At 62.2% G+C, this 21,549-nt stretch overlaps 5 protein-coding genes across 10 annotated transcripts; all 5 read left to right on the top strand.

Moving 5' to 3' along the window:
* The first annotated feature begins 333 nt into the window (after window positions 1-333).
* Window positions 334-1,645, top strand: SPEM1 (spermatid maturation 1). Of its 2 annotated transcripts, none has more exons than XM_047832596.1 (3): window positions 334-547; window positions 645-702; window positions 905-1,645. In XM_047832596.1, exons 1-3 carry the CDS (start codon window positions 404-406, stop codon window positions 1,615-1,617), a joined length of 915 nt encoding a protein of 304 aa, XP_047688552.1. In that variant the 5' UTR covers window positions 334-403; the 3' UTR covers window positions 1,618-1,645. The 2 variants fall into 2 exon arrangements, with proteins under 2 accessions (XP_047688552.1, XP_047688553.1); XM_047832597.1 differs by having other exon boundaries at window positions 334-538.
* A 1,852-nt stretch (window positions 1,646-3,497) lies between these two features.
* SPEM2 (SPEM family member 2) lies at window positions 3,498-5,303 on the top strand. The gene is made up of 3 exons (XM_047832595.1): window positions 3,498-3,635; window positions 3,733-3,790; window positions 3,932-5,303. The coding sequence occupies exons 1-3, from the start codon at window positions 3,498-3,500 to the stop codon at window positions 5,227-5,229; spliced, it is 1,494 nt and encodes a 497-aa protein (XP_047688551.1). The 3' UTR covers window positions 5,230-5,303.
* Window positions 5,304-5,958: 655 nt separating this feature from the next.
* SPEM3 (SPEM family member 3) lies at window positions 5,959-10,434 on the top strand. The gene is given in 4 exon segments (XM_047833392.1): window positions 5,959-6,150; window positions 6,273-6,330; window positions 6,431-9,867; window positions 9,869-10,434. Coding segments are annotated over 4 exon segments (3,672 nt in total). The 5' UTR covers window positions 5,959-6,012; the 3' UTR covers window positions 9,908-10,434.
* Window positions 10,435-11,440: 1,006 nt separating this feature from the next.
* Window positions 11,441-14,082, top strand: TMEM102 (transmembrane protein 102). Of its 2 annotated transcripts, none has more exons than XM_047833394.1 (3): window positions 11,441-12,072; window positions 12,392-12,624; window positions 12,921-14,082. In XM_047833394.1, exons 2-3 carry the CDS (start codon window positions 12,411-12,413, stop codon window positions 14,066-14,068), a joined length of 1,362 nt encoding a protein of 453 aa, XP_047689350.1. In that variant the 5' UTR covers window positions 11,441-12,072; window positions 12,392-12,410; the 3' UTR covers window positions 14,069-14,082. The 2 variants fall into 2 exon arrangements, with proteins under 2 accessions (XP_047689350.1, XP_047689349.1); XM_047833393.1 differs by having other exon boundaries at window positions 11,443-12,072; window positions 12,750-14,082.
* Window positions 14,083-15,976: 1,894 nt separating this feature from the next.
* On the top strand, window positions 15,977-21,496 carry FGF11 (fibroblast growth factor 11). 4 transcript variants are annotated; one of them, XR_007146977.1, is made up of 6 exons: window positions 15,977-16,307; window positions 17,971-18,081; window positions 18,283-18,386; window positions 18,483-18,712; window positions 19,177-19,375; window positions 19,656-21,496. XR_007146977.1 is itself a non-coding variant. In XM_047833395.1 (5 exons), the coding sequence occupies exons 1-5, from the start codon at window positions 16,115-16,117 to the stop codon at window positions 19,724-19,726; spliced, it is 678 nt and encodes a 225-aa protein (XP_047689351.1). In that variant the 5' UTR covers window positions 15,977-16,114; the 3' UTR covers window positions 19,727-21,496. The 4 variants fall into 4 exon arrangements, 2 of the variants coding, with proteins under 2 accessions (XP_047689351.1, XP_047689352.1); XR_007146978.1 differs by having other exon boundaries at window positions 15,977-16,261; window positions 18,015-18,081; XM_047833395.1 differs by lacking the exon at window positions 18,483-18,712.
* The last annotated feature ends 53 nt before the right edge of the window (window positions 21,497-21,549 follow it).

The following is a 21,549-nucleotide window of genomic DNA, read 5'->3' on the forward strand; positions in this document are numbered from 1 at the left end:
GGAAACGAGCCGTCGGGAGACCCCCCTGCCCGCGCCGGGGGGGCAGTCGGAGCCCACAGCCCATCTCGGCTGATGGCTTCAAAGGCTGAGAGAAAGCGGGAGAGGGTGCTGGGGTGAGGCTGCTATGGTGGCAGGGTTGTTTGGGGAGTTCCGTTCGGGGCCCAGGTGTGGGCAGGGGCTGAGCCTGGTGTAGAGGAGGAGTGGGCAGGGGCTGATGGGGGCGGGCAGCAGACAGGCCAGAGCCCAAGACTCTCCCTCTTGGCACATTGTGAGGGAGAGCCCCGGCATCATTGTGACCCACTTACCCCCAGGAGCTTCTGGGGCGGGCGGGCGGGCGGGCGGGCAGACGCTGTGGGCACAGTGGGCTGGGGGCCTAGGGGCCCCGGTGGCCCCAGGGACCCCCATGGCCATGGCTGAGCGGCCACGGCCTGGGTGGGCCTCATATCCCAGCTCCAGCACCAACAGCTGTCAGGACCTGGGCAACTCCATCCTGTTGCTGCTGGGTCTCATCATCTGCATTAACATTGGCATCAATATGGTGACGCTGGTCAGGGCGGTTCTGGCGGGAGGGGGACGGCAGGAGGGCTGGGGGAGGGCCTGGTGGCTGGGGCCTGCCTGGGGTCATTGTGTTCTCCATCGCCTAGCTCTGGCGCAGACTCCGCGCCTTCTTACATCGGGTGTTCCATGTCATTTATGAGAAAGGTAAGCGGAGGCTGCTGGGGGCATAGGAGAGGCAGGACCCAGGGGTCTCCAGGCCTGACCCTGAGCCGGCCCCTTCCCCTCCAGCTCTCCCCTCTCAGACCCCACGGCGATGCCCCCTCTCCCCCCACCCTGTACCCTGCCCTCCCCATCCCTGGAGGAACCAGCCTCCCCCCCCAGCCTCTCGCCTCCCCTCGATCCACAGAAGCTTCTAAGCCATCCTCACCTGAGAAGCAGACCCAGCCTCCGAAACAGAGCGCCCCTGCGGTCCACCTTCGATGCACCATGGACCCCGTGAAAATGACCGTGACCCCCCCACCCACTCGCCGCCATCGCCACAGGGGCTCCTCCAGGCGCCGGGGGCACCACCTGGTCGCCTGGGCCCCCGACACCGACCAGGAGGAGAAGCCCCCACATCGGCACCCAGCAGTCTGCTCCCACAACTGGGATCACTGCGCAGACTGGGAAAGCTTCCAATCCACCCAGGGGCTCTGGGCTCCCCACACCATTCGCTTCCAGCAGACCATAGAAGGAAAGCCCCTCAAAGGAGAGATGCCGTCGGAGCTGGGCCTGGAGGCCTACGTGTACCCGGTGAACCCACCACCGCCGAGCCCAAAGGCCCTGAGCCACGACAACTGTGGGGCGGGCGCGGGGGCGGGGGCCCAGGCGGAGCAGGAGCAGGGCGCCCCTGCCCCTCCGGCCCCGCCCCCTGCCCGGGGCCCCGCAATCGTCCCCGACCTCCCCGGACGCCCCTCCTCGCGCCGCGTATTGTATGACGCCCGAGAAGTGAGGCGGCGCCTCCGGGAGCTGACCCGCGAGGTAGAGGCCCTGTCCCACTGCTACCCGCTGATCTCCAAGTCCAGCAATGCCGAGGGGACGGGCAAGGACTGGGTATACCATTCCCTGGCAGAGAGGTGACCGGGAGACAAATAAAAGGAAGAGAGGAGGTGGTTTGTGATGGTGTGGGGGGGAGGGGGGTGCCAGGGCCCCCAAAAGCCCTGGTCGCTAAGACAACGCTCTCCCTGGCAACAGGGCCTAGAGAGCCCTAAGGACCCTCATCCACCTCTTGGCTGCCCTGGGCCCTGCCGGCAGCTCTTTCTTCCTTCCAACGTTCCCACCTGTAGCTCCCCTGTTTCCCTTGGTGCCCAGAGCAGGCCCCCCAAATCCCTCCCCAGATCCTCAGGCAGACCTGCACTAGAGGGGGACCCCATCCCCATGGCCCTAGCCCTCGAGCGGCCTGGTTTCCGCCAGAGGTAGGCTGCAGCCACAGGGCGCGGTGTGGTTGCCTCTTAAGCCCTGGTTTTTTGGAGGGTGGCCGGCCGACCGAGAGATCCAGGCCTTCAGAATTTCCCGGCCGGGACCTGAGGTTCTCGTACCCCAGAGCAGGCTCAGAGCAGAGGATGAAATCCTGGGGACATTCTCTGTGACCTCGCTCCTCTGATTAGCACCTGCCTGTCACAATGAGGAGAGCGAGGCTCAGAGAGGATAAGGGACTTATTCGCGGTCACACAGACACCAGGGATCAACCTCGCGGCCCCTGAGGCTCCGGGCACTGCTCCCGCGGGTAGATTTCACGGCCACCGAGTCAGCCTGGCCCAGCAGAATCTCCCACCTTCCTCAGCTTGCCGTGTGAACTCATCAGAATATTCCATCCACAGAGAGCAGGGAAACCCAGGCCCTACCCCACTCCTAGACAGTTGGGGTCACAGGCATGCACCCACGTACACGTGCACAGGCACGACCTTAGGGAAGGGAAGCCACGTGAGGGCAGGCGCCCAGGCGGAAGCAGCTTGGACCTCACCTTCCGGAGCAGGTGGAGTCCTGCAAGGCCCTTTGTGAATCGGCCTGCTTTAAGCTGATTCCCTTCAGTGAGTGTGTCCCTACTAGGCGTTTGGAGGCTGGAGGGGAAACGCCCCGCCCATCGGCTCTTTATTTTTGCTGAGTTGTTCCTCAAGCCAACAAAAGACTAGAGGTCCCCGGGGCACCACTTGCACGGACCCCCAGCGACGCACCTGGTTTAAAAGAAGACTCCTTATGGCACATCGACAATTACATCTGTGCGGTGCTTTGTGTATTTCATGAGTTTTTTTCTTAAGGTGGGAGCCAACAGTGTTTCAACTTGGAGGGATGGGCCGGTGGGAGGGCAGTTGGTTAGGAAGGGGAGAGACCACGGTTGGCGGTGGTCCCTGGCGGAGCGACCCCGGCAAGGCGGTGGTCAGTCTTGCTCTGAAGCGAAGCGGTCGCTGGGTTCAGTGACCACCACGCCTGTGGCTGCAGCCACTGGCAGGACAGGGAGAGAAAACTGCAACCCTAGAGGGGACTCTCGCTGTCACCTTAGCTGCTGGCCCCAAGTGGGCGCGGGTGGAGAGTTCCATCAGGCTACTAAGCTGCCCTAAGGTCTCGAAAGAACAGTGCACTGGAGGAAATCCTTTCTGGCTGATTCGGTCCCTGTGAAGACTGTCTTGTGCCCACAGCTACCATATTTTGCAAATCCGCAATCAGGTGTTGACTTAAGCAAAGCCCTATGGAGACAGAGAGACAAAGGGAGCTCTGGGGTATCTGGGGACTGGACTCCCATCAGGTCGCAGCCAAGGTCAGAGACGGCCATATAAAGAGCAAGCCAAGTGGATAAAGGAGCTGCCAGATGCTCATTGTGACTCCCCTGCCATGTGCCTCATTGTGACCCAACAGCCTCACCAGCTGGTAGGTGTCCCCAGGTCCTGGCATGAGCACAGTGTGGTCGGGGCGGGTGGGGGGGTGGGGCGCAGTGGCCCAGGTGGCCCTAGGACCCCCCCACCATGGAAAACCAGCTCTATTATGACAGCCTGGGGTCCTGCAGTCCATACCAAGAAGCTCCCCAGGGTGCCAACGACTTACTGCTCCTGCTTCTGGGTCTCGTCATTCTTGTCAACATTGGGATCAACGTGGTAACTACGGTCAGTGACGGCATGGCCGTGGGCCACCCCGTCCCCCCCGGGGTGGAGAGGGCTGGGGGCAGGCGTGGTCTTCACTCCCACCCCACCGTACCCCCAGATGTGGCATGGACTCCAGAATGCCTTAGACAAGATGATCCATTGGATTCATCTGAAAAGTGAGTATGGCAGCAAGAGAGGCAGAGGACACCCCTCCCCCCGATGCCACCGTCACCACCCTAGAAACCCAGGCCGCACTGTTCCCAACCCCGAGCTCTTCTGACATTCACCCTGTCCTCACGGACTCTCGTCGCCCCCAGATGAAATCTTCCAGGCTTCCGAAGGTTCCCCCAAAGACGCCCCGGCCAAGACCCAAGACGTTCACATCCACTGTGCCCTGGACCCTGTAGAAGTGAAGATGGCCCCGCCCACCTGCCATCGCTCTTCCTCCTACCGCTGTCTCCGCAGCCCCCGCTGCAGCTGTCGCCGCCACCGCCGCTGCAGCCACCGCCGCGGCCGGCACCCCGGCCACCACCGCCCCTGCAGCCACCAGTGGGGACTGAGGAACCATAGGCATTTCCCCCCCAACCGCTCCATCTTCCACAGTCACTGTCAGAGCTGCAAGATGTCACAGCTGCGGCCAGTGCCCTCCTTTGATGAGGACAACCTAGACTCCTGCCTGGAGGAGGATGACCTATCCTTCCCGCACCCCAAGTACCCATGGCGGGGCTGGGGAGGGCTCTACCAGCCGCTGGGCCTGCCCTCCAACTTGGGGCTGTGGGGCCGCCAGGGTGGGATCCTGGCCAGCCTGCCACCACCTTCTCTGTACCTGTCACCTGAGCTGCGCCGCATGCCCAAGCGCGTGGAGGCCAAGTCAGAGCTGAGGCTGCAGTCCTACGGGCCCCACTGCCCCCAGTCCCGAATCTGGGGCAATCTGGAAGCTGAGCAGCGGACCCCGTCTCCACCACCCGTCCGCCGGCTGCCCCCCGGCCCCTCCCGGGTCCCCGCGGGACACAGCCCTTACCCCTCAGGGGCCCAGCTACTCCATGACTCCCGGGATCAGCGGCGGCGTGGTCTGGAGGGCTCCGGACCGCCCTGTGCCCTGGTGCCTCGGGGGTCCCGGCCCGAGGCCCGGGAGCCCTGCTCCCCCCAGGTCCACCGGCAGAGCCTCCCTGGCCACGCTCACAGCCAGTCCAACCGCAGCCCCCACCCATCCACGGGGCACTTGGGCTACGGCGCCCGGGACCCCCACGAGGTTCGGCGCCGGACCGGCGAATGCACCGAGGCAACGCCCGCCCGGCACCCTCTGACCACCGCATCCCTCACCGTGCTGGGCGAGACCTCCCACCAACGGGCCCCGGCTCCCGGCTCAGCCCTGCTGCCCCGCTCCTCCCAGCCCCTGCCCGAAGTCCAGGCTCCTGAGCCGCCTCCAGCTCAGCCCACCTTCAGGCCACTCAGCCGGACCCCGGGGGCCAATGGCAGCTACCAGGTATACGACAGCCTGGAGCTGAAGCGGCAGGTCCAGGAGAGCAGAGCGCGGGCCAGCTCCCTGCCGCCCCCCTGCGCCTCGGCCTCCAGGCCCTCCCTGCACAGGAGCCGGAACGGGAAACTCCACTGACCGGCGGGGAACACGGGCGGTGGGGGGGGGGGGGGGGCGTGGAGAGAGGAATAAAGAGCAACAAAGTCCAGGAAGCGCTGTGATGTTCTGTGGCTTGGAATCGCCCCCTCCTCCTGTCAGCCCGGGGCCCTACTCTTGGCTTCCTGACACGAGAAGCCAGTGTCCCCTTCTCGGCGGCGGCCACGCCCCCCCGTTCCCCACCCCCCCCACCCCCCCGCCCCGTCCCGTGCCACGCACTAAGGACATCTTGCAGCGGCAGACTCCAAACCACAGGTCCCTGAGCACCTACGCTGGGTCCCTGTCGCCCTGATCCCAAAGTGGGCTCAGAGGCACAGCCCCACGGGAGACCGTGAGGTCAGATTCCAGACCCGTGGGTTCCACGTGTGGGCAGAGCCGGGACCACGGCCCGGCGAAGGGCAGGAAGCATGCCAGGGCTCTGGGGTCCAGCCGGGCCTTCCCCAGGGCTCTGAGGCCAAGGTCTCCCCGGCCTCAGGAGCCGGCAAGGGGATGGAATTGTGCGTGTTTGATGGAGTGAGGCAGCGGGCAGTGGGGGACCCAGCCAGGGCCGCGGGGCAGGCACGCCGGCTTCCAGGCCCCACCTGACCGTCCGGGCTCAGGCGACCTAGTTCCCAGGGCACACTGTCCCCGGCCCTCCCTCATTGTGACCCCAGCCGCCCGACCCCATTATGACTCAGTCCTTCTCCCCCTCCCCCGCCAGAGGAGCCGGGCTCCTAGCGAGTATGTGGGGGCCAGGGGGCCCAGGCAGTCCTGGGACCCCCGGCCATGGGACAGCGAGCCCACCCCGGAGCGCCAGGGTGCTCTGGCACCCACCCCAGGAAGTGCCAGGACCTCGGAGACTCAATTCTTCTGATTCTGGGCAGCTTCATCTTGCTCAACGTGGGGATCAACGTGGTGACTCTGGTCAGGGCAGGGCTGGGCACCAGGGGCGGGGGGCGGGGGCCTCAAAGGGGCCCAGGCGGGAGGGCAGCGGGCCTTCGGGGCTCACCGCGCTTCCGGACTCCCCCTTTCCCCGCGTCCCTCAGCTCTGGAGGCATCTGAAGAGCAACCTGCGGCTCCTCTTCCGTCACCTCTTCCCCAAAGGTGAGCGGGCCCCAGCGTGGCCTCAAGGGGATGTGGGCCTGTCCCCCTTTCTCGGGCCCCTCAGGAAGCCGGGCCTCGTCCCATCCCGATTTCCCTGCAGACAAGCAAGCCAGAGGCGTGGGCAACCGTCCCACGTGCGTGTGCTGCTCCGAGGACCCCAAGAACCTGTGCTCGAGAGTCTCTTCCGGCTACCATCGTCGCTTCCTGCCGGGGCGCTCCGACCACCTGGACTCCTGGAGAGTAGACGCAAAAGACGAGAAGGCCTCCGGGTGCCGCTGGATGCCGCCTCGGGGTGGACACGCAGGGGGTCCTGTGGACGCGCCATGGGGACTGTGGAAGGAAGGGGTGATGGGAGCCGGGGAGGCCCCTCAGGTCACAGCCTCAGAGGCCCGGGCGCCCTTCCTCTCCAGGCACGAGACACCTTCCCAGTTCCCCAGGATGAGCAAGGCAGACATGGCTCCCCTCCACTTGCCCGAGAGCGAGACTAAGACCCCAGACTACGACTCGGCCCAGGCCCCGGCCCCGGCCCAGATCTCCCCCCCAGCCCACACCCCTGAGCACAACCCCCTCCAGGCCCAGGCCCAGACCCAGATCTCCCCCCCAGCCCACACCCCTGAGCACAACCCCCTCCAGGCCCAGGCCCAGACCCAGATCTCCCCCCCAGCCCACACCCCTGAGCACAACCCCCTCCAGGCCCAGGCCCAGACCCAGATCTCCCCCCCAGCCCACACCCCTGAGCACAACCCCCTCCAGGCCCAGGCCCAGACCCAGATCTCCCCCCCAGCCCACACCCCTGAGCACAACCCCCTCCAGGCCCAGGCCCAGACCCAGATCTCCCCCCCAGCCCACACCCCTGAGCACAACCCCCTCCAGGCCCAGGCCCAGACCCAGATCTTCCCCCCAGCCCACACCCCTGAGCACAACCCCCTCCAGGCCCGGCCCTCCTCCCCGGCCCTCACTCCTGAGCACCCCGACCCCCAAGCCCAGATCCTCTCCCCAGCCCCTGCCCCCGAGCATGCCTCAGCCCAGGCCCCTCCACATCCCCCAGGCCTCACCCCTGAGCACACCCAGCACACTGCTGCCCACGCCCATGACCCTGAGCACCCCTCAGCCCATTCCCTGGGTCACAGTCCCGGGCACACAATAGCCCATGCCCCAGCCTTCCCTCCGGCCCATGCTCGTGTGACCTATACCCCCACCCCTCACACCCTGCTCCCTGCTCCCGCCTCTGCCCCCGTGCCTCCCCCAACTGCTACCCCAGCCCCTGGCTCAATCTCTGTCCCCACCTCAGCTCTGGTCATGACCCTGACTACCGCTCCTGTCCCTATTCCTATCTCTGTCTCTGCCACCATACCTACCCCCATCCTAACTCCTATTCCCTCTACCCCGACTCCCTTCAGCCAAGGCCTCCCCACTGGCCAGGTGGTCTACGATGCCCGCAGGGCAAAGCAGAACTTATGCCACGTGTGCCCGCCCCAGAACTCTGGGTATTCCAGAAAGGACTCGGGCACCCTCCCCAGGGCCCAAGAGGGGCAGGGTCTGGGCAGTTCTGGGGCAGTGGAGCAAACACCGAAGCCACATAGTGGGGACAGTGCCAAGCCCTCCGCAGGGTCCATACTGGGTTACCTGGAGTTGGGGAATATGGAATGGAAGATCTCAAATGACGCCAAAGACAAGTTCCTACAGCCCAAGACCTTCCCTTACTGTAGCTTCCACCCTTGCAGCTCTGAGAGGAAACACACAGACTCCCAGACTCCAGTCTACCCCAAGTGCGTGGTCTACTCCAAGGATGCCATACCTTCACAACCTTGCGTTCATTCTCCAACCGGTGGCCAGAGCGTGCTGGGCACTATTCCTCCACCATGCACTCTATCTCTGCCTCTTATGCCTCCCAAATCCTTTGTCCTCCGTCAACTCTCCAACCATCAAAATCCCCCAACCTCCAAGTCTTCTCCATCCACCCCCTCTTCCCAGTTTCCCATCCCTCCCCAGCTCTCCGAGACGTTCCAACCCCCAATCCAACCCCAGGCCCCTGAACTTCACGAGAGTCCGGGCCTCAACCAAAACTCTGACCTCCAAAGGACTCCAAACCTTTCAAGAGACTCAAGAGTTCCTAGGAACCCAGGCCTTGCCCCAAATCCAGGCCCCTACAAGAACCCAGGCCTTGTTCAAGATCTTGGCCTGAACAAGCCCCCAGGCCTTCCCCAAGACCCCTATCTTTACAAGAGTCCAAGCCCTTCCCAAGACTCTGGACTTCCCAAGAATCTAGTCCTTACCCAAGATTCTGGCCCCCAGAAGAATCTAGGTCCTATTCAAGATGGAAGTATCTCTAGGAGCCCATGTCTCACCCAACCTTCTGACCTCCACAAAAACACACCATTTCCCCAAACTTCTGACATTCAGAGGAGCTCAGGCTTTAGGCAAAACTCTGGAGTCTATAGGAATCTAGAACAAAACCAAGAGACTATACTCTATAAAAGTCAAGATTGCTCCCAAACAACTGGTCTCCATAACAGCCCAGGCCCTTCTCAAGATTCTGGAGGTTATAAGAGTACAGGTAATGCCAACGACTCGGGAGTCTCTAGGAGTCTAGACCTTCCCCAAGATTCTTGCCCACGTAAGAGCCCATACCTTGCCCAAGACTCTGGAGTCAACAAAAGCCCAGGCTTGGTCCAAACCTCTGGCCTTCATAAGGGCTCAGGCCTTACCCAAGACTCAGGAGACTACAAGAACCCAGGCCTTCCCCAAGATTCTGGAGTCTACAGAAGCGTAGGCCTTACTCAAGATTCTGATCTCCATAAGAATCCAGGCCTTACACAAGCCACTGAAGTCGAAAGGAGATGCGGCCATATACAAGATGTTGGAATTCACAGGAGCCCAGAACGTACCCAAGACCCTAACTTCCACAAGTACCCAGGAATCAGTCAAGATCCTGGCCCCCACAAGGGCCCAGCCCTTACCCAAGACCATGGCCTCCCCAGGACTCAAGGCCTTACTGGGGGATCGGGCCTCTGCAAGGATTCGTGCCTTACCCCAAGTCCCCACCACCACAAGAACCCAGGCCCTGTCCTAGGTACTGACACTGTCCAGGTCTCGGGCCTACCTCAGACCCCAAAGACAACACAAATGACAAAGTCATTTGTACCCGAGGAGGCTCCTCGGAAGGAGGGTCCAGAGCAGCACCTATCATGGATTTCTGTTCCACTGAGTCAGAACTCCTACTCCTCCAAACCCCAGGTGGTCTACAGTGACCTGCACACCTTCTCAGAGGTACCCGTGCTGATCGAGCTGCAGCCATCCCCCCGGCGAGCAGGCAGCCAAGACTGGGTGTATCGTCCCGTGGGCACCATCCCGTCAGCCTGCCAGAACTATCGCCAGAAGTCTATGCCTCCCCAAAACAACTGGAAGCCCTACTGTCCTGGGTCGGGCATCCACGTAGGGCACGTGGTCTTTGACGCCCGCCAAAGACAGCTGGGCAGGGACAAGTGCGAAGCTCTGACTCCCAGGCGCGTTCGCCAAGAGGCACCCAGCAACTCACCGGAGACCATCAGGGAGTGGGGACATCAGTGTGTGGTGAGGACCCTGGAAAAAGAGGGGACAAAGGTGCATTGGGAATAAAGAGACAAGAGAAATGTTGTGTGGCTGATTGAGGACATCCACCCCAGCCCCATTCCCGACGCTGGCCAGCCACGGGCCTCAGGAAGACTGGTGCTAGCCTTGTCCCTGCTCCTGCATTGCCACGTAGCGAAACCCATTGTCCCCAAGGCCCTCAGGCTGCATTGTCCGATACAGTAGCCACTGGCCACATATGGCGATTAAAACGTAACTTAACGAAAACTAAGCAAACTTCAGGGGCGCCTGGCACAGTTAGGTGGGGCGCGTAATTCTTGATCTCGGGCTCATGAGTTCAAGCCCCCCACTTTAAAAAAATGAAAGCAAAACAAAAGCAAAAAGAGTAAAATCCTGTTCCTCAGTCCCAGCATCTACATTTCAAGGGCCCAATAGGCACGGGTGGCTGCTATATTGGACGGCACAGATTCAGAACATTTCCATCGTCACAGAAAATCCTGATGGATGGCAGTGCTTTATTTAGAGTTTAGAGAAACTTTTCCTTTCCCTAGTCGCCCAAACCCACCATCGTCAAAGCTCCCACGGAACCCGGAGAACTTCGTTGTTTTTAGTGTGAGTGAGAGGTCACCCTCTGGGGAGGAGGGAAGATGTAGGGGTCCCCTTTGCCTGATCACCCCAAAACTGTGAGATAGAGCCTCATCCTCAGTTTTCTCAATCAGGTCTCTTGGGTCACAGCCAGATATATGGGAACCTGCCTCCCCAGTTCTGGGCTGTGTTTTGGGGCTCGAGGTGGCCGAGGGAGAAGGGTTCTCTTTGTCAATGATTGGGAACCCCTGATTTCTGGGCTCCCCAAATTGAGCTCTGGATTCTGAGAGGTCCCCTCCACAGGCCACTATAATTTTTCTCGGTGTCTCTGCTTCATTCTCTTGCCATTGACTCAGGCTTATCTCACTTCAGACCCAGTCCCCCGGGTGGGAGGAGAGGGGAGGGCACCTGGTCCAGCCATGGGTCGCTCTGAGCTGTGAGCCTGTCCCTGGTTTCCTGTGGCTCTGTCTTCTCGTTCTGGCTCCTAGTCTCATCCCCGACTTAAGCTGTGCCTCTGATAGCCGTGGTAACTGAAAGCCATTTTTTCTCTTGATAATTTCCCCTTGCCCTGCCCCAGCCCAGCTGGGATTTTCCTCTGGACTTGATTTTTTGGTCCTGATAACTCTTCCATGTACATACACGAGCTGGCAGATGTCAAAGTGTTTTTTTTTTTTTTCCCCTGCCCTCACTCGTGTCTGAGGTGGGCATCATTAATATGCAGGTCCCTTCCCTGAGCCAGATGTGTATTCCTGGGTCACCTCCTGTGTGTTCTTGCTTACCCCTGACTCCAAAGAGATGCCTCCCCACCCAGCTGCGAGCCGCTTTCCGACACCCCTCTGGCTCAGCTCTATCATGGGCAACCTTCGTAGGCTGCAGTCTCTTCTAAAATGCAGTTATGGGGGGCACCTGGGTAGCTCAGTCAGGTAAGCACGCCAATCCACTCAGGTCACGATCTCGAGGTTTATGAGTTCCGGTCCCATATTGAGGGGTCTTCACCGACAATGCTTGGGATTCTCTCTCTCTCAAAATAAACTTAAAAAATAAAATAAAACGCAGTTAGGATCGCATGGACGAACCCTCCTAGGTCTACTCACACAAGGGATGCGGAGACCCCTATTTCTCCCCGGGCTCTGGGGTGTGTCCCCCACTATTATCTGCTGTTCAGATCCATCCTCTGTCCCAACCCCACGGGATCTTTTTGTGCCTGGCTGACCTGGGCTCGAAAGTCACGAACAGTTGATCTCCATAGAAACTACAACTTCCATCAGGCACTACTTCGGCGGAACAGGAAAGGATGTGGGGGCGTGGCCCCAACGCCCTGGTAGCTCGGAAGACAAACTACAACCCCCAGGACAGCGCGAGATCTCAGCAGAGGGAAGAATGACTGAGCTCTGGCTGGAGGCGAGGCCGGCCCGGAACCACCAGGCCGGCCGCCAGAAGGGGGTGTGGTCGCAATGGGGGGGCGTGGCGCTAGGAGCTACAGGAAGAAGACACCTGTTGAACCTTTCCATCCGTTCCCTTCCCAGCCCTTGCAGCTGCCCCTGAGAGGGAAGCCGCAGGCCACAAGCCTCTTCCCTTCCCAAATAGGTGAGTGGAGGTAGACAAGGGGCGGTGGCGGAGACTATTTCATCCCGCAGGAGGGGCCTAACGGCTACTTTTTACCTGCTGAGTCAGGTGAGCCGCTCCACGGGGGCGGGGACCAGCGTGTGAGAAAAGGGCAACGCCGGAGGAGGTATTTATTTACTGGTTCGTTTTCAAGACTAAATTTAGAGCCCTCCATCTGCAGACCCATTGACGAACTGTGCTTGGGCTCGCTCCGCCTGGGGAAGCGAGAAGAACGCGGGCGACTTTTTGGGAGCAAAGGAACGGCCCGTCTAAACTTCCTCCCGTCCGTGTTTTCCCCTAGCCCCAAACGATTGAGCTGCATGGCTTCCGCGGTCTGGGGGAGTGCGCCCTGGTGGGGCCCGCCGCCCCCAGCCCCCGCCCGGCCGCTCACGGACATCGACTTTTGCTCTGGGGCGCAGCTGCAGGAACTAACCCAGCTGATCCAGGAGCTGGGTGTGCAGGAAAGCTGGAGTGACGCGCCCAAGCCGGGGCCAGACCTCCTCCGGGCCAAGGACTTTGTCTTCTCTTTGCTGGGTAAGTAACTCTCCCTGCCTTCGGGTGCTCGCAGCTCTCAGTCCGCCCCGTCCAGTCCCACCCCAGCCCGGCCCGGCCCGGCCCGGCTTTGGGTCGTGCCCTCCCGATCCCGTCTTTTCTTGTAGGTCTTATTCACCGCCGGGATCCCCGCTTTCCTCCCCAAGCGGAGCTCTTGCTGCTTCGTGGCGGGATTCGCGAGGGCTCCCTGGATCTGGGACCTGCACCCTTAGGTCCCTACGTCCGGGGACCTCATTACGACGCCGGCTTTACACTCCTAGTGCCCGTGTTTTCGCTAGACGGCACCGGGCAGGAGCTGCGACTGGACGTGGACTCCTCTTACGCGTGGCTGTGCCTCCCAGAGCGCATACGCGGAACCTCGGTCCGGGAGGCATGGCAGGATTGCCTAGGACCTCCAGTCCCAGGAGGACGTGATTCCACCCACCGAACCGAAAGTGAAGGAAGTCCCAAGAGCCAGCAAAGCTCCGTGGACCAGCCGCACGGTTCTGTCACTGAGGCTGATCCAAACGTGGCTTTGGAAAAATCACCTCCTAACGTTTCGGGGCAAGAGCCGCCTGGGCAAGGCATCATGGATCTTGGCTTTCCCACCCCGCTGGAAAACCTGAATGGTGACGTCACGAAAGCAGCCGTCGTTAGCCCAGGCCTGCAGCAGACGGAGGGGTGGGAGGCATGGCCCACACTTTGCCCCGCCCAGGTGGCCGCGTGGTTCTTTGCCTCACTGGCCGCGGTCGCCGAGTCCCTGTGCCCGGTCCCGGGTGCCCCGCGCTTGGTCCACGCAGCCCGCCACGCGGGGTTCACCACCGTCCTCCTGGCTACGCCGGAGCCCCCGCGCCACCTCCTGCTCTTCGACCTGATTCCCGTGGTGTCGGTGGCCGGCTGGCCCGAGGGCGCTCGGAGCCACTCGTGGGCCGGCCCGCTGGCCTCCGAGTCGTCATCCTTCTACCTGGTGCCCGGCGGCCACAGCGAGCAGCCAGGCGCCTCCGGCTGGCAGCTCTGCTTCGCCCGCCAGGAGCTGGCGCTCAAGGCGCGCATACCCGCTCCGCTGCTGCAAGCGCACGCGGCGGCCCAGGCGCTGCTGCGCCCGCTGGTGGCCGGGACCCGGGCCGCGGCGCCCTACCTCCTGCGGACGTTGCTCTACTGGGCGTGCGAGCGGCTGCCCGCGCTCTATCTCGCGCGGCCGGAGAACGCGGGCGCCTGCTGCCTCGGGCTGCTGGATGAGCTGGGCCGTGTGCTCGAGGCCGGGACGCTGCCCCACTATTTCCTGAGCGGCCGAAAGCTCCGTGCGGGGGATGGCGCCGCTGGGCTGCTCGGGGCGTTGGCCGGGCTCCGCGGGGACCCTGCCCGCGCCCTGCGCGCCGCGGTGGAGGAGGCCAAGGCTGCGCGCAAGGGGGGCGGCTTAGCTGGCGTGGGAGGCGGGGCCCATTAAAGACGCTGCTCCTACCCGCGTGGAAAGTGCTTCTGTTGGCTGGCGGGGTGTGGTGGGGGGCCGCCGGCCCCTCGCCTGGAAGGCAGGCTGAGCGTCCTGGGCCCCAAGATCAGTCTAGAAGGCTTCCTCGCGGGTCGTTCCCCACCCTCCTGCCCCGTCCCCGGGCCCTGACCTGTGGTCGTCCCACTTCTGGCCTCTCTGCTCCTCAGATCTGTGGCCAGCACCCCTCCCCGCCCGGTGCTTCCTCAGGCAACCATCTTCCCCAATTCTTATGGTCTTTTCTCTTAGGAGTCAATAGGGAAGGGGGAGGGGGGCATATTGCTGACAAAACGCAGAAAGAAGGCACGGAGACCAGGGACTGACCAATCTGGCTCACACAAAATCGGAGATTAAGAAGGCCGGATTCGGCCCCAGGCTAGACCTCACCACCACCTCTACCTACTCTCCCCCACTTTCCCCCTTCAGTTCTGCCCTCCCATCCGGGGCAGTAGGGTCCCCTTCTCCATTCTCCCAGCGTCCGCCATTCCATCCATCTTAAGCCCAACCTCTCCTCCCATCCAGGGATCCGCTCAGTGGAGTCGCCTCCTTGCCCCTCCTCCTCTGAACCCCAAGACGTGCGGCCTTGCCTCGGCTCCGCCTGCCTCTGAGACCGTCCCCACTCCCTGCCTCCGAGGAACCCCGGGGTTCCTCCCGCCCGGCTTCACCCCCCCCCCCCACTCCTTCCCGGCGTCTCCGCCCCCTGCCCCGCCCCCGGGCCGGCTCTCGGAGGAGGGGGAGCCGCTGTCGCCGCCGCTGCCTCAGCTCCCCACTGCCGCTGCCGCCGCCGCCGCCGCCGCCGCCGCCGCTCTGCTGGGTCCAGCCGCCAGGCCCGGGGCTCTGACTTCGCCGGACCAGGGCGCTCTGCGGAGACACCCTCCCTCCTTCCTGGGGGTCTGGGGCGCCTAGCCCGGCGTGGAGGGAGGCTCCGCTCGCGAGGGACAGGGAGGGAGGAGCCTGGAACCGGAGCCAGAGCCACCCGTCGCCGGATCAACAAGACAGGACAGGTTGAGGGGCGTCGGGGAAGGAAGAGGGTGCTATAGGCTGTCCCGGGGAAGCCCTGTCGCAGAAAGCTCTGACGCGCCCTGACTTGTAGGGAGCCTGTTCACATTCGGGGACTGGTGATAACGTGGGTGCACGCCTCTCGGGGGGCTGGTTGGATTGGAGGGCGTGGGATCTAAACAAGCACCAGCTGTCCCCGAGGAAATTAAGGGGCAACCCGGGGGGGGGGGGAGCGGGAAACAACGGATGCTCCTTGTGGCGAGGTGACAGAGGCCCTCCAGACAACCACCTACCTGGTGAACCCACTAGGAAGGGTGGATTTGGAGGTGACTTCAAAAGGAGTGGGGGGTAACAAGGTGAGGAAGGGGGTTCAGCAGCTGGGAACCATGTGAAAAAAAGGTATTGCCCAGAGACAGGGTCGGGGAACCCCTAATCGCTGAGCGGGGGACAGCCTGGGCTTTCCCAGACATAGTTTTGGGGGACTTCAGGGGAAAAAAGTGGGGGACCCACTTAGAAGGTGGCAAAGACACCAAGGTTGGGTTCCTCCCTGACATTGGCAGTGCCCCAGTAGGGATGAGTCAAAGCTAAGGACCCACACCCTTTAGATTACAAGGGTGGGTTTGGCAGGAGTGCGGGTCCCCAAAATAGGGTGGAAAGGTGCTTGGGGGTATTGCAACCACATCTTGGAAATTTTGAGGGTCTTGACTTTGGGATAAGGGAAGAGGGGACAGGGACACTGGAGAACAGGGAAAGGGGGTAGTTTTCAGTAGGGGGCAAAAGTCGAGGGTGGGGTCAACAGAGATACATAGGCTGCTGGGTCCAGTGGGGCTAGCACGGGGCCCAAGGGTGGGAGCTGGCGGCCGAGGGGCGGCGGGGGGCAGGGGCCCTGGGACTTATCCTCGGCTCCAGTGGGTGGGGCGGTGAGTTGGGACCCCAGCGTCAAGAGCATGCCCCGGTGAGCGCGCTGGGGGCGCCTGCCGGTTTGGGGGTGTCTCCTCCCGGGGCGCCATGGCGGCGCTGGCCAGTAGCCTGATCCGGCAGAAGCGGGAGGTCCGCGAGCCCGGGGGCAGCCGGCCGGTGTCGGCGCAGCGGCGCGTGTGTCCCCGCGGCACCAAGTCCCTTTGCCAGAAGCAGCTCGTCATCCTTCTGTCCAAGGTGCGACTGTGCGGGGGGCGGCCCGCGCGGCCGGACCGCGGCCCTGGTGAGTGGCTGGAGCGGGGTCTCCGGGTCTGGGAGGTTGAGGCCAGGGACGCCGAAGGATGGGGCCCGACTGAGGGGGGCTCCCCGAAAGTGAGAGGTGGGGTGGGCCAGGACGACACAGCTCCTGCCAGATCGTGCCTCAGTTTCCCTTCTCTTTTGCCCATACCCCCGAGTCTCCTTGCTGTCGAGGGCAAGGGGAAGGCTTGAGGGGCTAGGTCTGGCGCTCCGAAGCCTCGCGGCTCCGGCTCGGCCCCCCACTCCTCCCCCCCCCAACACAGGAGTCCCCACCCCCACCCCCACCGTCCGCCGCCTACGTGCCGGCTCTCGCGATTCTTTCAATCCCGAGCGCAGGGGCCTGGGGGTTCCGGACGCCTGGGTCACCCCGAGGGTTTCTGCAGCTCTGGCAGCCCCGCCCCCGCCCCGGTTCTCCCGCCCCTCCACGCCTTGGCTCGGTTCCCGCTGGCCGAGCCTGCCTGGCGCGGCGCCAATCTCCCCAGCTCTCCCCCGGGTGTCCTTGCAGCTACCTCGCCAGCCCGCCCCTCTGTGCGCCCGCCTCTGTGACCTGCGCTTCGAGAGGGGAGCCGGCCCCCCCCCCATTACCCCCTACGCGACTCCGAAGGGGGCTCCCACACGATCGGGGGACCCTCCGGCGCCAGCAGCTCCGACCCAGTACAGGGCTGGAGACCCGCTGGGAGACTGGGGGGTCGTACCACCTACAAGGGGGTACAGGGAAGTCGGCCGAGCGCAAGCGACGGGGGAAGGAGAGTTGTGAGGGTTAGCGCGTGGTCCCCGTCCAGGCTCGGCTGGCAGGAGGCCCTCTGGCCCCGCTCCCGCCGGCTCCCCGCTCCCCCAGGGGCAGCCCCCTCGTGCCCTCCTCCCCCCGCCGCCGGCCCTCCGCTTGGTACGGTCCGCAGCCCACCCTCTGAGTGGGACCCGGCCCCCACGTGACTCAGCCTGCCTCGCCAGCTCCCGGGCCCCCTTCTCCGGTTTCCTCGCTTTGGTACCACGTCCCCCACCTCAGGCGGGTTACCTGGCTGAAAGGGAGAGGCTGAGCCTCGGGGAGGGCTGGGCCCCCCGCGAGCCAGCAGACTGACAGACAGACAGACAGACAGACAGATGGGTCAGTGTCAGACAGGCCGGCACTGGGCCAAGGCAAGGCCCGCGCCAAGCGAGCGGCAGCCGCAGCAGCAGCAGGTGCTGAGTCAGCGTCAGCCCCAGCCCCACCCCCACTCCCGAGGGGGCGCCCCTACCCCGTGGTCGCCTGGCCGCCCCCCGCGGCCGCAAGCACACTGCCCCTTCGGCGGTCCAGCCTGGCGCCCTCCGCCCTCTGCCTTTGGATGGATCTCCCCCTTCCTTTTCCAACTCTTCTCCCCTCCCCCACTGGTGGTTGAGCTGTAGGGTAGGAATTAAGCCATTTAAATAAATTTCAATAAATTAAACAGAAAGCTGGGGGTTAGAGGAAGCAGAAGGGCCCCACCCCCCAGCTTCCTCCCGAGTCAAAGAGAGGTGGCTGAGAGCGTGCTTAGAGGGGCTGAGGGCTGGGGCCCTGGGACCTGCGTCCTCCCCTCCATTCTCCCCTGGTTCTCTCCTCTGATCCCGCCAAGTGTAGGAATGTTTCTGGGAACAGAGATGTCATTTTCAAAGATGAATGTCTCTCTCTCCAGAGCCTCAGCTCAAAGGCATCGTCACCAAATTGTTCTGCCGCCAGGGTTTCTACCTCCAGGCGAATCCTGACGGGACCATCCAGGGCACCCCAGAGGACACCAGCTCTTTCAGTGAGAGAGGAAGCCAGCTGCTGGGTGGGAGGGGAGGGGAGAGCGGGGCTAGGAGGTGGCCATCCTGTGCCTGCTTCAAGTGCTGTCATTCTCCGTCTGGCTCTTTGACACCCCCCCCCCCCACCACCACCAAGGGAAGCAGGGGAGCCAGGATGGGGGTCTGAGGCTCGGGACACTGATGCCCCCTCTCTCCACCCCCAGCCCACTTCAACCTGATCCCCGTGGGGCTCCGTGTGGTCACCATCCAGAGTGCCAAGCTGGGTCACTACATGGCCATGAACGCCGAGGGGCTGCTCTACAGCTCGGTGAGACACTGAGGCCGAGTGGCCAGGGGATCGCCGCCCCTGCCAGGGCTCCCCAGCTACAGCCTTACCTACCGCTAGGACTCCCTCTCCCTCCAGCTCTTGCTGATGTGCTGTTACTGCCCACCGCAGAACACCTCCGCTAGGGTCCCTCCCATCCCTGCTGCCTGCGTAGCCCCCCAAGAACCACCAGGCTCTTTGGCCAACTCTTCCGGCCTCTTGGAACTCCTGCACATCCTACTCCCTCCAGATTTCATGGTTACTGAACTTCGCCAGACTCAGCCCGGAGAGGGGCTGGCAAGAGAGGCTGGAAGGAGAGTAGAGAGCAGGTATCTTCTTATTCCGGGCCCCACCCCCACCTCCTCGGTGGGGGGGTGGGGGGCGCTGACCAGATGCTCCCTCGTTCCCCCTTTCTCCTAGTTTCTACACGGAGTAAGAAGTTGGCCCTCCAGCCCAAAACGCAGGGGTTGTATCCTGACGGTTCTTTTTTTTTTTTTTAAGTTTATTTATTTTAGAGAGAGAGAGCAGGGGAGGGGCAGAGAGAGAGAGAGAGAGAGAGAGAGGGAGACGCAGAATCCCAAGCAGGCTCCAGGCTCCGAGCTGTCTGCACAGAGCCCGACGCGGGGCTCGAAATCGAGAGCTGTGAGATCATGACCTGAGCCGAAGCGGGACGCTCAACCGACCGAGCCACCCAGGCGCCCCCTGGCTGCTTCTTCTCAGGGCTCCCTTCTGTCCAGTGATAAGTCTTTTTGTCTCTGTCTCTGTGTGCCTTTCTGGCTCTCCGTCTCGTCAGCCGCATTTCACAGCTGAGTGTCGCTTTAAGGAATGCGTCTTCGAGAATTACTACGTCCTGTACGCCTCTGCTCTCTATCGCCAGCGCCGCTCTGGCCGGGCCTGGTACCTGGGCCTGGACAAGGAGGGCCGAGTCATGAAGGGAAATCGAGTCAAGAAGACCAAGGCAGCGGCCCACTTTGTGCCCAAGCTCCTGGAAGGTGAGTATGGATGGACTCAAGGAAAGGATGTCAGGGGGAGGGTGCTGGCCTCGATGTGAACATTGAGTGACACACAGCTAAGGTACTAAAGAGGACACCTGTTATGAGGGGTCAAACCAGGAAGGCTCCGGCCCCTGGCCCCCGGGACTTTGGGGAGCCCTTCTCCTGTGGGTTGGGATTCCCAGAGGACGGGTGTTGGGGATGGGAGCCCTTTCAAAGCTGATTCTTCCCACGTCTCTCCGTGCCTAATTCTCCTTCCTGCTCTCTCTCCCCTTCACAGTGGCCATGTACCGGGAGCCTTCTCTCCACAGTGTCCCTGAGACCTCCCCTTCCAGTCCCCCTGCCCCCTGAAATGTAGTCCGTGGACTGGAGGCTCCTGGCACTTGCACGGAGCCAGCCACAGCCACAGCCTGTCTCCCAGCCCTGCTCCCGGCCCCGCCCCCACCCGTGCCGCCACACTCATGCCCTGAGCAGCCAGGTCCCACCCGGTGCTCGATCCTGAGGGAGCCAAGGGGCTGGTTGTGACTCCCCAGGCTTCCCTGCTCCTCGGGCCTGGGAGTATAGAGAGGGGGAGGCTGACAGTGGTCCTGGCTGATCCCTTCTTTCCTTCCACACTCACAGCCCCGCAAAGCCTTTTCCCAAGAAGGCGCCCGGGTTCCCAAAATGACAGAACCAGGACATAAATATTCCCCACCCCGGGGCTCAGCCAGTTCCTGGAGCCCTATGCCCTTTTCATTGCCACTGAACCATAGATTTATAGGTCTACTGGAGCTCAGGATCAGTTTCCTTTTTTCCCTCCTCCACCTTCTGCCTTGTTCTGGACAGGTTCTGGAACACCAGGCACCCTAGCCAGGGCCCTTTTTGCACTCAGGCTCTGGGCTGGAATGCTGGCATGCTGCCAGGCTCTGTTCTGGATCCATCAGGCTTCTGTCCTTGACCCAGATGGACCCCCTGGTTTCCAGGTAGAGAGGGGCTGGGTATGAGTCCTGTCCAGCTGCTGGCCTTGGCCTGAACTAGGACCGGTCCCAGAACACCACAGTTTTAACTTTCTTATCCCAAAGACACCCACTGCTAGAGCATGGTGTTCTAGACACATATATATGGAGCCATACTTCCTCCTGAATCTCGGCTCTAGGACGTAGACCAGGACTCAGCCCTTTCCTCCAGGATGGAAACGAGGCCTGAATAGCCATATTAATGCTCATATAGAGGAAGCTCTAGACCCATCCTCCTACCTTCTCTAGTAATGCGTTTCTTGGTGAATCAAGAAACACTTCTTGTTTTTCCTAGGTTTTCTAAAAATCTGATTCTTCCTATAGAATGCTAACCTTATTTATACATGCAGTTTCTAGCTCCTGCAACTCAGCTGGGGTCCCGCCGGGGAAACAGAGTCTGAGGAAGGGCAGAGGAGTTTGGGCAGGAATCCTTGGCTCACAGTAGGGAGGTTGGGATGGGCAGGGGGCCACAACCATGGCATGTTTTGGCTGTGCTTGGGTTGGGGGGGGACATGAACACTTAGCTACCTCAGCAGGAATTCCTCCCAGGTCCCCTTTAAAGCTGAGGTCTTTAGGGTAATGAGTCTAGAATAAAAAGGATAAGAGGAGGGACACAACCTTGATCCCCCAGTGCAGAGACCCCAGTTCAGCAATAAGTTCCACCCCACTCCCCTACAAATCAGGCCAAGGAGGGCGAGGGCCTCTCGGGGCTCTAGACCTCATATACCCCCAGAGCTTCTGACTGACTAGAACTTGCTTAACTTACAGCTTATAACCTCAGCTAAGTTTTAGGTACCCAAAAAGGGCCTGACTAGATTTTCCCAAAAAAAGCGTGGAGAGCTTGGGGCAGGCCTGGAAAAGACCAGGAAGCCACCAGTGACTAGGAGGGACACTCTGAGTAGCCTCAGACCTGGGCAGGGTAGAGGAGAGGGCCCTAAAGGGAGGGGCTGGGGCTCAGAGGCTGGTCACTTTTCCTCAGGCTCTATTTCTGGCTTGTTGCAAGAGGGGCGCATATTCCCCTCACCCACACAGACCCCGCTCAGGCTCCACCCGTCTCCTGGCTCTGCTCCCAGGGGACAGGGTCTCCACTCCATGCTTTCTCAATTAAAGACGATTTGTACAACGATTTACACGTTGTCTGTCATCTGTGGGTGGCGGGCATTGGCAGTTGCTTGGGGC

Source organism: Prionailurus viverrinus, chromosome E1, assembly GCF_022837055.1.
Source record: "Prionailurus viverrinus isolate Anna chromosome E1, UM_Priviv_1.0, whole genome shotgun sequence".
Lineage (NCBI taxonomy): Eukaryota > Metazoa > Chordata > Mammalia > Carnivora > Felidae > Prionailurus > Prionailurus viverrinus.

What these genes read in the sequence shown, in the direction of transcription:
- SPEM1 (XM_047832596.1), top strand. Translation starts at nt 404, where the DNA reads ATGGCCATGGCTGAGCGGCCACGGCCTGGGTGGGCCTCATATCCCAGC. An exon ending in GCATCAATATGGTGACGCTG is followed by an intron (nt 548 to 644) that starts GTCAGGGCGGTT and finishes TCCATCGCCTAG; the next exon opens with CTCTGGCGCAGACTCCGCGC. An exon ending in CCATGTCATTTATGAGAAAG is followed by an intron (nt 703 to 904) that starts GTAAGCGGAGGC and finishes CTCGATCCACAG; the next exon opens with AAGCTTCTAAGCCATCCTCA.
- SPEM2 (XM_047832595.1), top strand. Translation starts at nt 3,498, where the DNA reads ATGGAAAACCAGCTCTATTATGACAGCCTGGGGTCCTGCAGTCCATAC. An exon ending in GGATCAACGTGGTAACTACG is followed by an intron (nt 3,636 to 3,732) that starts GTCAGTGACGGC and finishes CCGTACCCCCAG; the next exon opens with ATGTGGCATGGACTCCAGAA. An exon ending in CCATTGGATTCATCTGAAAA is followed by an intron (nt 3,791 to 3,931) that starts GTGAGTATGGCA and finishes CGTCGCCCCCAG; the next exon opens with ATGAAATCTTCCAGGCTTCC.
- TMEM102 (XM_047833393.1), top strand. Translation starts at nt 12,411, where the DNA reads ATGGCTTCCGCGGTCTGGGGGAGTGCGCCCTGGTGGGGCCCGCCGCCC. An exon ending in CTTTGTCTTCTCTTTGCTGG is followed by an intron (nt 12,625 to 12,749) that starts GTAAGTAACTCT and finishes CTTTTCTTGTAG; the next exon opens with GTCTTATTCACCGCCGGGAT.
- FGF11 (XM_047833395.1), top strand. Translation starts at nt 16,115, where the DNA reads ATGGCGGCGCTGGCCAGTAGCCTGATCCGGCAGAAGCGGGAGGTCCGC. An exon ending in AGGGGCTGCTCTACAGCTCG is followed by an intron (nt 18,387 to 19,176) that starts GTGAGACACTGA and finishes CCGTCTCGTCAG; the next exon opens with CCGCATTTCACAGCTGAGTG. An exon ending in TGTGCCCAAGCTCCTGGAAG is followed by an intron (nt 19,376 to 19,655) that starts GTGAGTATGGAT and finishes TCCCCTTCACAG; the next exon opens with TGGCCATGTACCGGGAGCCT.